The 19,247-nt window shown below is 40.7% G+C and overlaps 1 protein-coding gene across 1 annotated transcript; it reads left to right on the forward strand.

Moving 5' to 3' along the window:
• The first annotated feature begins 1,847 nt into the window (after positions 1–1,847).
• On the forward strand, positions 1,848–15,449 carry TYRP1 (tyrosinase related protein 1). Its single transcript, XM_090037231.1, has 7 exons — positions 1,848–2,296; positions 7,257–7,579; positions 10,264–10,468; positions 11,244–11,411; positions 12,618–12,797; positions 14,100–14,246; positions 15,173–15,449. Exons 1-7 carry the CDS (start codon positions 1,915–1,917, stop codon positions 15,376–15,378), a joined length of 1,611 nt encoding a protein of 536 aa, XP_089893357.1. The 5' UTR covers positions 1,848–1,914; the 3' UTR covers positions 15,379–15,449.
• Positions 15,450–19,247: the final 3,798 nt, after the last annotated feature.

Here is a 19,247-nt window from a genome sequence, read left to right on the forward strand (position 1 = left end):
GGTGTTAGGCCAGGGCAGGCAATTATTTTGGGCAGAGGGCAACTTACTGAGTTTTGGCAAGCCTTCAAGGGCTGCATGACAGGCAGCCACGGGCAGGTAAATATTAATTTTCTAAATTTTTTAGGGGTCCCGTGGGCCAGATGGAATGGCCTGGCGGGCTGCATTTGGCCTGCGGGCTGTATTTTGCCCACCCTGTGTTAGGCAGAGAGATATCTGAGGGCCTACTTAGCTGAAACAGAACTCACAGGTTCTGGTTAGGTGACATGAATCACAGGTTACCAGGTGCATTAGGATGATACACAATGAACCCAGCATGATAGGAACAATACATTTAGAAAAAAAATATTTTAGTGTCTTCCAGTGGTGCAGTCCTCTCACTTTTTAGCTTAGCTATACAAGTGGGATGGACTGCAGAAGCCATTTTCTGCTACATGCTGGGTAGCATTTGAAATGTTTCCCAGAAACTGTGTATACTTATACTGATACTTCACTCTTTCCTGACAAATCTTTCCTTACTGCAGACAGTCCTTGTTGACAAAGATAGGTATTCAGAAAAAAAGGTGTGGGTGGGTGAAATCAGTTATAGTCAGTGGAAGTTTTACCTACAATAAACTAAGTAATGTTTTACTTGATGCAAAACAACATTTTTCATCTTTGTGCTTCTTCAGTGAAAAAAAGAAAGAAAAAATCATTCCAGGGGATAAAAATTGATTTTTTATTTGTTTTTTGGTATGGCTATTCAACCAAAAATCATTTATTCACACAGGTCCAAATGAATATTCGATATTCACTGTGTGAAACAAAAGCACTTTACTTTTTAAACAATATAACTCTTGTCCTTTGTTGTCCTTTCTCTTGAAAATGTAATTATCCATTTGAGGGAAGAAAATTCAGCATAAACTTCCTCAGTTTTCTTCACCTAAGTAATTATCTATTTTCAAATACACCTTCCTTAAAATATAAAAGCCTCCATGGTTCTTGATTGTTTTGTTTCAATGACAATTACTGACCTTTGTTGAAACTTGTAAAATCACAAGGAGATAAGCATTAAAGAAATCATGTGCTCTTGGAGTATTTAAAGCCTGGGGAAATCACTGAAGTAGAAAAGGATTAATAGGAAAGAGAGCGTGAGGCCAAACCGAACTGTTGGCAGAACCAGGATTAGTAAACAGACTCAAACAGGAAAGAAGTTAGTACTGCTTAGTCCTGGGTAGGACACGCGGAGTTCATCAAAGAAGTACTGCCAAAGACAGAAAAGAGGGTACAGTACAGAGGTAAGAAGATATGGTAGTTTTTCATTTATTACAAAATCTCCAATACAGCAGACAGTAGAAGCAAGAGAAGCCTAAATGTACAACAAGAGATATGTATCAGATTAATTCAGAAGGGATGGGAGGGCAAAGAAACAGTTAGACTGAAGTTACTAATGCCTCACAATTTGTAGCATTTAGTATTGATGAAAGGTTGTCTGGTTGGCAGGAGTGCATTAAGAAGAATTAATGTTTAGAAAGCTGCTAGAGGTCTACGAGTGGAAGAGTCTGTGCCGGTAAAGTTAAATAATGTGTACATTGTGGGCTATGAGAGATGTGAAGCACCTCATTGCCTCTGTCATTAAGACTGTGAGAGTTGTAGTTTGGAAGGATTGAGGCCCTTTCTCTGCTAAGAGAATAAGGTTTTTAAATTTTGTTAAGCAAAGACAAAGTCTATGATACTGGTTTTGCCATATTCTGAAAGAGATAGCAGCAAAGTAGATGGCTTGGTAATTTTATCTGTGAATGAAAGTGTTTCTTGCAACTGTGCTTGCTCTCAAACATTTCTCTTTCCTCTAGTTTATACTGAGCTTCACTAGGCAGGAGGCAAAGCTGCAGACTCACAAGAGGAACCTCTGGTTTCCCTCTCACTTGGATTGTCATTATGCAGATCTCCATACAGCTGCTTCTCTTTTTACCACAGCTTCTTACCTTGCTCAGCCAAACTAGTGCTCAGTTCCCCCGCCAATGTGCTACAGTTGAAGCCCTAATAAGTGGTGAGTGTTGTCCAGATTTGTCTCCATTATCTGACCCTGGCTCTGACCGTTGTGGTTCATCTTCTGGGAGAGGTCAGTGTATGCCAGTAATTGCAGACTCACGGCCCCATGGCCCACAGTACATGCACGATGGCCGGGATGACCGTGAACAGTGGCCCTTGCGCTTTTTCAACCAAACCTGCAGGTGCAATGGAAACTTCTCCGGTTTCAACTGTGGATCATGTCAACCTGGCTGGACTGGGGCTGCCTGTGACCAGCAGATCCACATAGGTAAGAATATCAGCAATAATGGAGAGACTTGATCTGTTAGTAATGCTCAGTGTAAGATACATTTGACTTCCTATCTTCTTTAGAGACTAAAATATCCCTGACACCTAAATAATATAAATAATTATGAGACGTAAAAATGTGGGTTTTTTGGAATTATTTTATGCTTAAAATGGAGGTATGTGTTTGATAGATTTGATGGCAATTCTGTGAATCCAAAATTCCTGTGCAACTATAACTTTTTTCATCTTGCAAAAATAATCACCAGAATAGTTCTGGTAACTACTCCCAACAACTTCAAAGGATCTAAACAATTAGAAACTATGTAAGTTAGTGCTACGATCATGACTCTGAGTGGTCTACATTTTAATATTGAAATTTAAATATACCAGCCTTTAGGTATTTAAAGATTTTTGAAGTGTGGTTTGTGAGATTACTACAGGGTCTGTAAAAGATAAAGTATTTCTAAGAAGGGATAGAGTGGAAAGAGAAAGGGCCTGGTATCCATGTTATTAAGGCCCAGCAGTTTGAATTAATGAGGGTTCAAATATTAATGAAAGTTGAAATGTATTATCGGACTACTACAAAATGCTTCACCCTGAAAATCAGCAACCCAACCCTTCCCCTAAACCAATGTTAAAATTAAGTGATGAACTCTATCTAAGTTGATGGAATATGACAGATCTGTAATATATGGAAATGATTATTACAAATATCAGCTCTGTCTCTTTTTTCTCTATATTAGTAATATTTAATTAATGCAATCCAAAGTAAAGGGTTAAAAAGTTAAAGATATCACAATTAAAATTAAGGGCACGGCTCAGTCCTGTGTAGAGACGCCTGAGCTAGCACTAAATAGCTTAACAGCCTAACTCAGAAACTGGAAGCAGTATAGCCAAAAACAGTGAAGCGCTCAAACCAAGTGCTGAAGTAGAGTTTAATATTAAAAAACCCAACTGAGCTTCAGCTTGCAATACAAAAGCAACAGTTAATACATCATTGGAGTCAATGAAGTTAAGTCAATTACACCATCTAATTAGTGTGACCATATTTCCTGAATCTCAAAATGGGACATATTCCCTCTTCATGTCCGGGGCGGCTAGGATCTGGAACCAACTTCCAAGGGAAGTAGTGCTGTCTCCTATCCTGGGGGTCTTTAAGAGGAGGCTTGATGTTTACCTGGCTGGGGTCATCTGAGCCCTGTTTTCTCTCCTGCCCAGGGCAGGGGGTCAGACGAGAAAATCTACAAGGTCCCTTCCGACCCTATTTCTATGATTCTATGAATCTATGAATCTTTTCACACATCCTTTCCCTTCTGTGATCTCAATGGATTGTGCTGGTAAGCAGAGAGAAGGAGTGTGGGCAGGAGAGACACTTGTCCCAGGCATGTAGTCAATCTCTAGAAACAGGACAAAAGTGAGCAGACAAGCACAGAATAAACAAAACCAGTAAGATACCCAGGAGAAATGTTTAAACAGGGCTACCCTTATGACAACAGGATGTACGGTCACCCTACATCTGGTAGTCAGCCCCTAAGCCTTTAGAAACTATTCAAACTAAACAGTTAGCAAAGTCAGAAACTTTATACCAAAATAAACTCAATGAGACAAGCTTGTTTATTGACACTAAAATTAATCACTGTATGTTTGGCTTTTACAAACAATTATTGGGTTGTTATTTGTATGTACATAATAGATATCACAAACAGTTTTACACTGTGAGTTGATGCAATCATCATTTTGAATTATATAGTATTATGAGGACTCAAAATATGTGCTGGAGGCTGTTGAAGCAAAGATTTCAAAATAAAAATGAAGTATTATGTGTTACCTAAATCAATAGTATGTATAACTATTTCTAAAAAGCATATTACTGGTGTACAGAAAAAGTCAAATTGTTATGGAGTTCAGTTAAACCCATCACAAGCAAAATCACATGTTTAGGAAACTTGGTTACTGAGTGAAATTCTGATCCAAATGAAGTTAAAGACAATATTCTTTTCGATTTAAGTGGGGCCAGGACTTAACTCACACATCTCTCAACCAACTGAAGTGCTGCTTGCTTTTAGTCTTCAGTATAATTGTAATAACTAAAACAAGTGGTTGCTTGCTGGTGAATAAAGGGACATTTGTCTGATTTAAGAAGTTGCTTGAGGAAAGAAGGTGAGATTGCTTCTTTCAGTGGTTCCATTTGAAGTATTGTGATGCCTAATGATTAGCATTCGACTCTTATGACAGAGGATCAGCAAAATAGGCACCTAAAGACCCTATGTAGTAAAGGGGAAACTTAGATGCCTCTAAAGTGTGATGCAAAGATTCCACATGCTGAGTGAAAAGCTGCCACAAGCGAACCAAGAGAGAATAGGTCTTTCAGTTTAGGTGTCAGATTCAAGCCTGTACATCAGGCACCTTTAGCCTATGCATATAACCCTGTTTCTTTGATTCATTCACACGGGGCTAAATGACAACCTTTAGGCATCACAGTACAACTCAGGATTGCCAAATCATCTGCTGAAGGTAGATGTTATCTAGTGACTCTGATGCTGCCCTCTTTTTTAATACTAGCTTACTGGTTAGTGTACTGGCCCAAGGGGTACAAGAACTAGGTAGTAAACCATCAGCCTGAGAAAATTCCAGCTCACCTCTCCTACTTCCTAGGAGATGACTCCAATTATGAGGCTACAGAAAAATCTGGATGGTTGACCCTCCAGCCTTCCTGCTGACTGTGCAGTACTATACTATAAGAGTCAAGGGGAGAGAAGAGGAGTAAACAAAAGGCAGCCTGACTGCACAGCCCAATGTTTGGGACAGTCAGCTGTGGGAGCCATACAATCTCAGTGCCGTAGCAGTTAAGTTCGTAGCTCCAAGTGGCTCAAAGCCCACAGCTACAGCCTGCCCTTGCCCCGCACACAGATCCAGAGGGCACACACCCTCCATGCTTGCCCCTGAGTGCATGCAGCAGCCGGGCCACCCTTCCCACATCCCCGCGCTCCCCCAAGCAAGCCACTCATGGCTCTGTCCCATGCCTTGCAGCGCCTGTTGAGGCCCCTTTGCTTCAGCACTTGGGGTAGTTGCCCCACTTGCCTCCCCCATCCCTTGCTACATCACTGTGCATTCTGGAACCTACTCCCAGAGTTATTTCTGCTTATTATCTACTGATTGTCTAACATAATATGAAGAGCAAAGACCAGAAGCCAGCCTGCTGAGTGCCCTAAACATTAAACTATGGCCCCTCTTGCTTTCCCTCCTTTTGGACCCAGGATTTTACTGGCTGTTCAATGCTCAAGGTTTAACAGAAGATTAGAATGCTCTCACCATTAGTATTTCTATGAAAGGAGAGAGAGCAGTACCTTCACTGACTGTGTTTTTGTCTGAAAGGGACTGTGGATGCTGTACTTTGAACTGAACTCAATGCTGTTGGTGTATCTTAGATTAGACATCTGCAAGAACTACTTCACAGTTAGGGTGGCTAGGAGCTGGAACCAACTTCCAAGGGAAGTGGTGCTGGCTCCTACCCTGGGGGTCTTTAAGAAGAGGCTTGATGCCTACCTGGCTGGACTCATTTGAGTCCAGTTTTTCTCCCGCCCAGGCAGGGGGTTGGACTTGAAGATCTACAAGGTCCCTTCTTCTATGAGTCTATGATTCTATGATCTTATCAATCCCCCAAACATTTCTAGGGCCTCATCTCCATCCAGAAGCTTAAGTTGGCAGCACTCTAAGTCAAAATGGAGTTTAGGCCAGAGTTTGGTGCCCAGCTCAGACTGGGGTATTACTGCTCAGGTTGAAGGACTTCTTCACATGTGTGGGAGTCAATTTAGATGACCCATTAACTCAGAAGTCCAAAATATAAGTGATGAGTGAAAGCAAAGGGGACACAACTGACCTAGGTTCGATACCTTGCTCTTATATGCATTTGTTGAGTGATAGTGAACATACTGTCATATCACTTTATTGTGATAAAGTTTCCCCAGAAGTAAAAAAAGCTAAAAATATTGACCTCCTTTGAGATCTACTGAAAACGAGGTTGGATGGAAAGGAAATGGGATAAAGAGCTAAATATTGCCAGTAGTTGTAGATGGTAAAATTCAGGGGAAATATAATACAAGGTTGTGGTACCATGGCAAGGAATTTTAGCACCCAGGGCAAGCCTGCAGTGGCAGCCCACTCTCACCCTGCACACAGATCCAGGGAGTACATGCCCCCTCCACGTTTGCTCAGGGGTGCACGCAGTAGCAGGACCGTTCTTCCCCTGTCCCCATGCCCCCCCAAACAAGCCGCTCATGGCTTTGTGCCACACCCCACCCTACCTGGGCAGCACCTGTTAGTGCCCCTTTGCTTTGGTGCCTAAAATGATCGCACCGGACCCTCCCGCGCCTCCCCCTTTGCTACGGCACTGCAAGGTTGTTATTCTTCAGGCTCAGAAATTCTGAAGCAAACAATCAAGCAAAGCTAATGGGCTTTTAAAAAATGTCTTACTAAAACATTGGTAGTTGTAAGACAAAGGCTGGCATACTGTACTCTTTAATTTATGTTACTGTGTTACCACAAAAAATAGTCTGACAAAGAACTCATACTCACAGTGAAATGTTCACCCACTGTAAACCTTACCAAAAAAAGTTAATCTGTAAAAACATATCAAAAAACAATGTCCCAATCCTTTTCTTGTCATGCATTTTCTTAGTAATAAGCCAGGTTCTACTGTTACCTATCTTTATTCATTTTATCCTGTGATTTGCCCCCGTTAAACAATAGGGCTTGTTCAAGAGAAAGGTACTCCTGCTAATGGATAACAACCACAGAAACTACACAAATGTAACAAGACCTTCAGTATCTTCATAACTTCATAACATAGCATCTGCCAAAGTAAGCTGTTGCTTATGAAAGCTTATGCATTTCTCAGTCCATAAGGTACAAATCTGCCCTGTCTTCTACCTTCATAACTGACATCTTTTTAATCTTTAAAGTCAGAAGAAACCTTCTGGACCTGAGTGCAGAGGAGAAGAATCGTTTTATCAATGCCCTACACCAAGCCAAGAGTACAATACATCCTGACATTGTCATAGCCACCAGAAGGCATGAGGAGATATTTGGACCAGATGGCAGCACACCACAATTCGAGAATGTGTCCATTTATAACTACTTTGTGTGGTCCCATTATTACTCTGTCAGAAAGACTTTCCTTGGTCCAGGGCAGCAGAGTTTTGGAGGAGTGGATTTCTCTCATGAAGGACCAGCATTTCTCACCTGGCATAGATACCATCTCCTGCAATTAGAAAGAGACATGCAGGTAAAGTTTGCATTTGTATTGAACTTGCTATTATTCATATTTTATGCTGTACCATTAAATAATTATTTCTCCCTATAGTCCACTGGTGAAGGATAAGTAGTATATCCTTCTAGCTGGTTTCTATCACTTTTTCAATCCCAGTGTTACCAGGCATATTAACATTAATTGATTTGTTTTAGGTCTTTAGGCTGCCAGGAGCATATTTACAGTAAAAAATATTTTAGGGATACTAGTAAAAAAAAATACAAAATTGTTTCAAAAGTTTCCTTTAAAAAAGCAGGTGTTACGTCAACATCTACATTCTTTAATTTGAGCAATGAAATTAATTGCTAACGGTGATAAAATAAGTGTTAATGAGTCTTCTAAGTTCTGGGACCTGATTCTTGACTCAGATGTGCCTGGAGGTGGAGTAATATCAATAAATCAGTGAGATAAAAGAAGCAGTCACCTTGGAAGCATGTGATTTGCTCAAACACCTAGAAAAGAGAGGGACAGGAGATTCCATTCCACAAATAGGAATAGTCCAGCTTTTCCTTTCTCTCCACAGGAACTCTCCACAGGAGGGAGGGAAACCTTTTAATCAGGCACCAAACCATAGACTCAATTCCCCATTGCTTCAAGCTCAAAATGTTTCAATATGAGGAAAAATTCCACAAATCACTGCTTGTCGTGGAAAAGAGTACAAACACCCTTGATATAAATAACCTTAAATAAAAAAGAAAAAGTAGATATCAACTCCTGTACTGTGTACCTTTTGAGCAAAAGAAACACATTTAGAAAAAAATACATATCATAAAATATAGGGGAGGGGAAATAATCAAATTTGGTTTTCGATCAGCATTTCCCAAATGATTAAACACTTGATAGCATGTGCTTTATCTTTGTTTATTCTTTTAGTAAACTATGTGGTAGACTAAGTCAATTTGTTGAGCGTAACCAGGTGCAGACCTCTATAAGCCTCAAATATTTTTTGTGTGTTCATCAGCAGGAGAAAAGAGACTAGAAATTTCAGTGTATATTTATGTACTACTTCCCAGGCCACACATCATAGACTAAAAAAAAAACCAAAAAAAAAGAAACCAGACACATGAAACACCTGATAAACAAGCACCTTTTAGTAAAGAGATGGAAAAATGTTGCAAAAATAGGATAGTGCTTTAAATCAGTTAATACAAATAAGTACTTATGATTGGTTTGGAAATCATTGCTAGACCTGGTTAAAATGTATTATTTCAGTGTCATAGGAAATTCTGAGACAATATCCCCCAATACAAATCCTCACCTTAACAATGGGAATCGTCTCCAAATCTATCCGGCACGTGCATCAAGTATTTCTGTTCTTTACATTAGTTAGTGACGCTGCCGATGTAGGAGCTGCTGGGACCCCTTCTAGTTGATATCTGCATTGATGGAGGAAGAAAAACATTTGGGGTGGGGCTGAGAACACACGTGCATGTACATACATCCCCCCAACAGGAAAGTCTTCAAAGGAAGGGTCAGGGGAGAGGAAAGGTATCTGCGTGGGGCAAGGCAGGCTGCCACTGTGGGCTAGGGCCAGGGCAGTGCTGGGCTCTTCCCAGCGGGGGTGGCTTCACTGCGCTCCTGTCTTCCTTGATAGGTATAACTCTCAGATAACCAGAATTTTTAGATAACCAGCACCTCCATTACCACACTCATGCCAGATAACAAAGTTTTTACTGTAAAAGATTTTGAAACTGAATTTGGCATGGAACCTGGACCTCCCCATGGTAGGTTCATCTCAAGTTGTTGACTCTGCAAGTTCAGACTTTCTGGCAGTTAGCCAGGTTACCTGGCAATTTTCTTCTGCATGTCATTGGAAATTTCTTAAAGCCATTCAAGACAATATTTCAGTACTGATAACTGGCATTTTTAAATAAAAATCTGTTTCATCAGATAATTCCTGGTAAGGTAATTACCACCTTGTGACAGTTACTGCTTGAAGTGAAACAAAATATATTCATTTTTAAAAATAAAGATAAAAGGGAAGCGAGAACCAAGGACCTACTCTAATATTAGATCTAATAAGATATTAATAAACTAATCAAGTACAGGTTAGTAAACCAGGTCATTAATTGAGCTAGCATGATGGTTATCCTGACCTCAGAGAACTTCCATCTCTAAGCAGATATGGAATTGAATGGCAAACCCAGGAATGATCACTCCCTTCTCTTCTTCATCATTACCCTATAGTCCTGCTTAAGCTGATCAAATTTAGAATATTGATTTTGCTAACCACAGAGCTCTGTGGCAGTGGCATAGCTAAAGGCTTGACAGCTTCCCAATTGTCAAGCCTGGAGCCAAGGCCAAAGTACAAAGTCCATAAAAAGTTCAAAGAAAAGAAATGGCCAGTGACCTAGGAAGTCCAGAGGTGACAGCCCCAATTCTGATAATTAGGGCGTTGTTTCATCTCACACTGTAAGCTGCGCAAAAGTTGATCTGTGTTAGTGCTAGCTCAAATTTGGCGGTACGGGTTGTAGCTGTATTGGTAGTACGTGTGTAGAGCTGTATTTCGCAAAGTAGCTGTATGATTAAAGTCAACAAGTCTCACTGGGTGTCTTTAATTCACTAAGTTCTATTGAAATGCATCTCATCATAAAATATTTTGATCCTCTTGTTATATTATTTGAGTGAGGGCCTGCATTAACATGTGTTCTTGCGGTTAGGAGATGCTACAGGATCCCACTTTCGCACTTCCTTATTGGAATTTTGCTACTGGTGGAAATACCTGTGATATCTGCACAGATGATTTGATGGGAGCTAGAAGCAATTTTGATACCAGTCTTATAAGTCAGAACTCCCTTTTTTCTCAGTGGAGAGTGCTATGTGAAAATCTAGAAGACTATGATACTTTGGGAACTATTTGTAACAGTAAGTTTGTCTACTGACAGATATTTTGAGATAATTTCTATAATAATATTAATAACAACAATAAAAATAATAATAACCCTTCACTTTTCAGTACTGCCTTCCATTAGAGGATCTCAAAGTGCATTGCAAATCACTCTGAGTCTCATAACACTTGTTGACATACTAAAAGGTTATTATCTCTATTTCATAAAACAGCTGAGAGGTTAAAAGTTTGCAATGAAAGTAGAAATAAGAAAAAGAAACAATTTGTTTTGAAACCATTTGTTTTGACTGTCTGATGCATTAACAACAAAACTATGCTTCATTAAAGAAAAATTAATACTGTAATGTGCCTTTGATGTCTTTAGAATGTGCTCTGTAGAATCCATGTAGTCATTTTCCAACCACAGTCATAACAAGGTAGATCATATAATATCACAACTCTGGTTGAGAGGTTAAACCTGCCACAAAGGACTGAACCTGGGACTTCTGAATGTAGCCCTGACTGCCTGAGCAAAAAGTTCCCATAAAGGCTTTTGCAAGCTAATCAACTTCTGTCTATGACTCAGCCGCCTATAGAAGGAAAAAAGAGTCCCAGACTGGGTAGCTTACAATAATACTAACCAAGATCCTTGGTGTCTGGTCTATGTCAGGCCAGTTGGGGCTCAGATCCTGTGCCAAGTGTAGCTTAACCATTTCCAAGGATCTAGCCCAGTATTTCACCTAACCCTGTTGTTTGGTACCTCATTCTTAAATCATGCATTGCCACTCTGTTTTTTCTTCTCCCTAAATCCAGGCACAGAGGGGGGTCCAATTCGAAGGAATCCTGCTGGAAATGTTGCCCGACCAATGGTACAACGTCTTCCTGAGCCAGGGGATGTGGCTCTTTGTTTGGAAGTCGGTTTGTTTGACACTCCTCCTTTCTACTCAAATTCCACAGACAGTTTCCGTAATACAGTAGAAGGTAAGTATCACAAACAAAAATGTCTGTGACTAAACCCAAATGGATGTGGCAGGTAGCCTGTTGCATTTACCAGTTTGCCACACAATGGTGAATAATTAAGAGTGTTAGCTCTGGGTTTGACCACAAGCTATTTATTCTTGTTAGTTTCCTATGTTTGAGTGGAAAAGTTTTACAATTTGGGGGCCAGCTCCTGAGGGCTACCAGACTGTCTGGCCACAATATGTGTGCCACACACATGGGCAGATGCAATGAGCTTGTCTATACTGTGGTGGCTGCATATCTCAGGGGTCCCAGGGTAAGAAGTATTCTGATAGGGCCACTCTGGGCAGTTAACTTTCAAATAAGGAACCATATCCTCGGCTGAATGATTGTAGCTGTGCTAACTCCAATGAAGCCAGTTTACAACAGCCGAGGATCTGGCCTATGGTGTTTATGTTGAAGAATCTAGTATAGGAATTCTGGGCCAAATTAGCTGGTAGGGAGCCACTGGTGGTCAGCACCTCTGGAAAAACAAAGCCTCGTGATCTGAGCACTTAGACACAGCCTTAAAGGAGCAATTCTTTGCTACCCAAGCTTTGGCCCAAGTTTATACACTGGACCATTTTCCTGATGTTTTAGAAAATTCTCTCTTAACACCCAGATTTCCACATACTAAGTGCTAGTTCAGCGAGACTAGGGAATCTACAGTGAGAATTCTAAGATACCCTGTGCCAGAGGGTAGTTTTCCACAGTAAATGTGGTAAAAGTCAATGTATAAAAGATGTAGAAAACTGCATGAACAGCTGTCCCATTAGGATACAGGGTAGAATCATTACATTGACATCAGCAGTTAGTAGCTGCATGTGTGATGGTTTCATTTATGTTCAGTGCCTTCTAAATTCAAAGTTTTGACCATGAGTTGGGCGCTAAAAATGGTTTACTTTTGCCCATTTGCAAGATCCCACTTTGCTTGATTCACACACAAACAACCAAGCGCACCCCAGAGTCACAGAATTCCTTTAGAAAGATTATTTTCATCTGAAAATTACATAGTCTAGAGGTATAGCAGCCACACATTTAAAATGCCAATAAATGGAGAAGGGAAAAATTGGTTATGTTAAACAAGGCAACAGAACAGCTTGGTAGCCTTTCAGAGAAGACAGTATCCAGTTGGGACGGCTGCTTCTGAAGAAAATGTTCACTATATTCTTCTGTTTCTATACCTAGGGTACAGTGATCCATCAGGGAAATATGATCCAGCAGTTCGAAGCCTTCATAATTTGGCTCATCTTTTTCTGAATGGAACAGGAGGGCAAACTCATTTATCCCCAAATGATCCCATTTTTGTCCTCTTGCACACATTTACTGATGCTGTGTTTGATGAATGGTTGAGGAGACATAATGCTGGTGAGACACGTTCATTTCTATTATTTTTTCAGGTCAGCAAACCTTGTTACCCTTGCAAAATAGTTCATTAATAGGTAAATCCTCCTTGACTTTCACTCTGCCTTCTGTGTCTGTGCAGAAACTTGGCCAGGAATGGAAAAGCACCTGATGCCAATACAATGTCTCCTGTAGAGCACAGACAAAGAAATCATACAAGCTTCCCCAGGGTTGTATAACCACTTTGTGCATTAGGAGTCTAAGGATTTTTTTGTCCTTAGAAAAGAATTAGTATACAACCCAGCTACTCATCCAGTGCTATCATGTGACCCACTATAGCTTGGGTGTTTAGGAAGGCCAATGCAAAGAGTCATTCTTCCCTTTTCCTAGGGGAAAGAGCATTTAAGGTCCACTTACAATTGATGTCATTGTTTCCTAATTACTAAGAAAAGGACAGAAAAGAAGTAGGAAAGACAGTAGTCAGTTAACCACAAAAAGCAATTTGTACCATTCTAATAGATGATGCAGAATTCCTTCAAACCCTACCCATACAAGGAGCCCCTGGAGAGATTATGCTCCCTTTGAGGCAATGCAGCCTTTTGCTGTTACTCATACTGAGATCTACTGCAGTTGCACAACTGAGCTCTCATACTGCTGTCCCAAGAAGGGGAATGCATTTTCCCATCTACACTATGAGAGAGGCTATTGTATGTCTTGATACAAGACAGAGCAGTTACATGATTTATCACAAGATTTTGTGACATTTTCCAAAGAGCATTTTTGCTCCAACTCACCCTTTCTTGATTTGCGTAGGGGTGGGTGAGTTTCCTGATTTGCATTGGAACTCAAAGTACATCAAATGCCATCCTGGCAGACATAATAGAATGACACATTATTTTAATAAATTATTTCACCCAGATATTGGCCCATTCCTTGCACAGCTCTATTGCACACAAAGTATAGTCACCACTGCTATAAGCACAGGCCTACATTTTTAAAGTGATTTGTTATTTGGTGTGTCAAGTGGAGATACCTTAAGAAGGCTTGATTTTTTTTTTCATTTAGAGCTGAGTATCCTTCTTTGAAAACCGATACTCATGACTCACATTTTAAAATATTGGGTTGAACTATCTTTTGTTTCATTTAGATAATTGGTCCATTCAAAGAAATCTTGTGCTCTGATCCTCAGTGTCACTGTGGAAAAAAATATTTAAATATTTTACTCTTTCTGCCTGTTGTATAGATAAATGATTCCAGAACACCATTTGAATATTCTTTTTTTAAATATTTATTAAAAGGTTAATAAATATCTTGTTTTCCAATTAGATATCTCCATATATCCACTAGAAAATGCCCCTATTGGACATAACCGACAATATAACATGGTGCCATTTTGGCCTCCAATTCCCAATGATCAGATGTTTGTTGCTGCACCAGAAAGCCTGGGCTACAGTTATCAAGTTCAATGGCCAGGTAAATACCTATTACCTGGATCTCTCTCACCATCTTCTTATTACATCTTTCTTCATTTTGTATATGTGCATCAGTGTTCCATTCAATAAAGCTGGCTTTAAATTGCACAAATTGTATTTGGATATTGTTCTAAAGTACTTTTGAATAACTAGCTTTAAAACTGGACTAACCTGTATCACTTAGAGCCTGTATAAACCCTTAATCATAACACTGATGAACCTGAACCCAAACCCTAAAGATTAACAAACTTTTAAGTTCTGTTTTAGAAACAAAGAGCAGAATTCTCTTTTACATCTTGAGACTAACTCTGAGTTACCTGACTATTGTGGAAGAGCTATTCTATTGGCTCTTTTAGGCATATAATTCTGCCCTTATAAGAATCTCATTGCCATTCCAGGATATGCACAAATGTCTCCCTATTTCTATAATTTTATTTGTCCAGATGGGATAGAATTACTCCAACACAATAGTCAAGAATTAGTCTCAAACTGTCCTCTGGTTGCTTGCTAGGTGAGGTAAAACAGAATTTTGCCTTAAGCACTTTACCCATAGAAGAAAATACATGTGTGTCTATGTGAAATCCCAGTGAAGTCAGTAGATTCTACAAAGAAGTATGAGTCCTCCAACAAAAGCCAAATGAAGGATGAAGACTTTTATGGCTCAGGCTAGGTGAAATTTAAATTTCCCATTCTGCAAAACAAAAAAGTGTTTAGCTATGCCAGACAGGAGATATTTTGATCTAAGAGGCAATTATTTTATATTTGCAATATCAAATCATTTTCTAAACTTTCCTAATGTGACATGAAACTATATTTTTTCTTTAGAGTGTTATTAAATAACAATGGCTATGTGACTTTGGTATAACTTTCAATTGCTTCCCTTGTAATTTAACTTTGTTTCCCCTATTCCTGTTTTTGTTCCACTAGCCCGAGCTTTCCACATCACAGAGATCATAACTATTGCGATAGTGACTGCTCTGATTCTTGTTGCAATTATTTTTGTTGGCACTACATGTATTGTGCACTCCAGGAAAAACAAGGATGAATTACATCAGCCTCTTCTCACTGACCAGTATCAGCACTATTCAGATGATTACGACACTATGCCAACTCCAAGCCAGTCTGTAGTCTGAAAAGACTTATTTCAGCTTAAGCCAACAGAACCAGTTATTTCTGTTGTATTCATAAATACCAGTAATCTATCTGCATTAAAATAAATTACAGAACATTTCAATTATTTGATACATTTGCTTCAGTTCTAGGCTCCTCTTCTGTCACAAGTAGGTACCAATAAATCACTTTTAAAATACAAGCTCTTTAATAGTTTTGCTTCTTCTCCAACTCTTGCCTGTCAGCCTCCCTTATCCATATTGCTAAATAAGTGTGATTTTCCAATTTATTGAGTACTTGCTCAGTACTGAACTTTTTTATCCCATCTTCACAATATAGAAGCTTTTTCACAGGCGTACATAAATGAACTTTTCTGATTTTTCCTTTTTTTGCTCATAGTGGTGCATCTACACATGTATTTTACTGCATATTAGACTAATCTAACACACAGTAAAGCATCACTGTGTGCACATGTGCAGCAATTGCTGTGCAGTAGATTACGTCAAAAAGCCATTCACTAGTACCAATAGATACAGGTGCTAAAAAACAACACTTTAAAGTAATGCACCTAAGCACATGTGTAGACACTGACCTGGGAGCAAAGTGCTCCCCATCAATCCAGGCAACAGGGGGCTACAACTTCTACTTGGCTTAGCCCCGAGCTCTGGGGTGCAGTGGGGAGCTGTCCCCAGCTCCGAGGGCAACCCTGAGCTATGCAGAGCTCCAAGGGGCTCAGCCTTCTCCCTCCCCCCCACCCCATCAAGCCCCCCATGCCCTCTGCCAACCCAGGGCTGTCCCAGTGCCCCCTGCCAGCCCATGGCTGGCTCATGGGGGAGCCTGGAACTCTCCCTGTGTGCTGCAGGTGGGCAGAACAAGTCAGGAGCAGCCCTAGACTACAGTGCTCCTGTTGGGCTCAATTTGCTCCTGACCTGGGTATAATTTGTTTGAATATACTGTGGAGTAAATTCAGGTACATTAATTACACATGTAGACATGCCCATTGAGTAGGAACTTATTCCACAGATGAGCTATTCCAGTGATCTCATAAATGAAAGGCATGGTGGTTCAATGGCTATGGCACCAAAGCAGGTTTCAGGGGACCTGGGATATATTCCCTGACTTAACCATTCACATACTGAGTACCTTTATGCTAGATGCTTCAAATGTGTGGTTCATTTCCCACATCCATGAAATCAATACTTGCTTTATAAACTGCTGTACAAAGAAAATTTCCTATTATTGGCAGAAGAAGCAGGAGAATTGTCAAGTGCACTAGTACTGAAGGGAAGGAGTGTCTATGAAGGTTTCATGTTGTATGTGGGCTGGAAGCATTGCAACTGACAATATAAAGTAATTTTCCTGTCTTGGGTCACTGCTGACTGACAAGCAATCTAAAAGAACATAGGCTGCAATGACCTATAAAAAGCTTACAAAGATCATGTGGACAAAGATGGTGAAAAGAGAACAGTATGCTGGGGTGTCTTATGGCAAGTGAACTCCTCTGTAATTTGATACCTCACTTGATTGAGAGTTTAGCTGCAAAAATGAACTACAAGCACCTGCAGCTGTAAGGCAGTGACAGACTTGGTGACATCCAAGCACAAGGTCCTGAGTAGAAAATCCTAGTATTCTTGGGCTCTGTTCCCCACCTGGCCACAAACAGCTTTCTTACCCATCCACCCACATAGAGAAATGCCCAGGTTTTAAGCCTGCCCAATACTACCAAGGTACAGAGTGCCATGGCTGGCCTTCTGTCACAGAGCCCCCAAAGTTGAAGTGCCCCTAAAAGGAAAAAAGAGGAGAATAGGCAGGATGGAGCTGGGACCTGCCCTAGTTCCCTGGAAGGCTGCCAATGCAAGAAATTGTGCTGGCAGAAAAAACCCCACCAAGGCTTGTGGTGGTGGTACAGCTGAAGACCTGCTGGTCCTCTCAAGCACCAGGACCTAGATACAGGATCTAGGTCTGTCAAGCATTATAGACCAAAGAGTCCTAGAAAAGCAGGACAGTGGAATGAATGCAAGCAAGGCCTCCATCTGAGTCCTAAATTCAAACTGGGAGGTTAGAGTGCCTGTATTATGGGAAGTCAGAAGAGCAAGCCCATGATCTGGCTGGTACTTTGAGACAGGGGCTGGCCCTTGTCATCTAGAAGATGGTAGGTTCAAGGCTCTGCCCTTGCCCCCTTTCTTAGATGAGGCAGCCAACCAAGCCCAGTTTTATTCCTGCTGACATAAGTAGAATAGGGCCTGGCCCCTGAGACCAGTGCCATGGCAATAAAATACAAAGCCAAAGAGCCTGGTTCATGGCCCTTTGGGGCTGTAAGCCAGGCCCCCACATCTGAAGTCCCACATTAAACCATGAGGTTGGAGTACTTGTATTGTAGGAAACAAAAAGAGTGAGTGCACTGTCTGGTTGGTGCCTTGAGCCCCTGGCCTGTCCTGCTCTCTTGGAGGACCTCCAGACCAAACAAGGGCACTGGCAGGTCCAAACCACAGAGCTCTGTGGCAGTGGCATAGCTAAAGGCTTGACAGCCTCCCAAGTCAAGCCTGGAGCCAAGGCCAAAGTACAAAGTTCATAAAAAGTTCAAAGAAAAGAAGTGGCCAGTGACCTAGGAAGTCCAGAGGTGATAACCCCAATTCTGATAATTAGGGCGTTGTTTCATCTTACACTGTGAGCTGCACGAAAGTTGATCTGTGCTAATGCTAGCTCAAATTTGGGGGTACAGGCTGTAGCTGTATTGATCTACAGGCAAAAGGAATCAGAACACTGGGTAAACATGATATTGTTTATTAGACCAACTAGATATTTGCAAAATAAATCTTTATTTGCAAGCTTTCCGGTGTGTACACCCTTCTTCAGGCATAGGGGAATGCAGAGATTGTGAAATTTCTTCTAGGTAGAAATGTAAATTCATTCATTACAATCTCTGCATTCTCCTGTGCCTGAAGAAGAGTGAATGTGCCTGAAAGCTTGCAAATAAAGAATTTTTTTGCAAATATCTAGTTGGTCTAATAAACAATATCATCTCTACCCAGAGCTCAAGTTTGGAGCAGTCACACTTCAGGTCAGCAAGGGCCAGGAAGACTGAAAAGTGCCCTACCCCCCATCCCCCCAAAGGTACCAGAAGGGAGGGTGGTGCAGCCAGGGCAAAACTGTGGGTCCAACCCCCAGCTCCTTCTTCCCCCCAGAATATTTTTCTATGGCAGGGATAAAGCCCTGTGCAACCTAGCTATAGGGAGCCAGGCAGGCACAGCCCTGTGGCCTATACCTATAGCATATCTGTGGGGGAGGAGTGAACAAGGTCAGTTTAATGCCCCTGCACACACACCCTTCCCTCACCCCCACCCCCCCCCGGGTCAGCCAAGCCCTGGTATTTATTCCGTTCTTTCCTGCCTCAAAATGACATGGGGAAACTTACTATTTATAATAGGTAGCGCCCAAAGACTTCCAGTTAGCAATCTGATTCCATTATGCAGGGTACTGTATAAATACACAAATAGATATGATTATCGCAGAGTACTCAGCCTAGAAACGTAAGGAAATAATGTTGTGTAATGAATAATTATATAAAAGAGAAGATAAGAACAAGACTATATAATTGCCCAGTTGTCATGCTATCATGAGCCTATAATATAATTGGCAATTCAAATAGATCTTGAGACCATACCAGCCTCCTCTAAATCTTCTATTTATGTATTATCATTATCATACAAAATCTACTCTCCTGCTAGTACAAAGTAGTTAGGGTTTTTTTTCTTTTAATGCAAAAAAGAATCACCAGTTTAACTTCACAACATATAGCAGCAAAATCTCATTTCCTATATAATGCAAACCTTTTTTAATTTCCCATTAATCAGATCTCCTTGACTATCAGACCAGTTCATGTACTGAGAAA

Source organism: Crocodylus siamensis, chromosome 3, assembly GCF_052110815.1.
Source record: "Crocodylus siamensis isolate JL-2025a chromosome 3, ASM5211081v1, whole genome shotgun sequence".
Lineage (NCBI taxonomy): Eukaryota > Metazoa > Chordata > Crocodylia > Crocodylidae > Crocodylus > Crocodylus siamensis.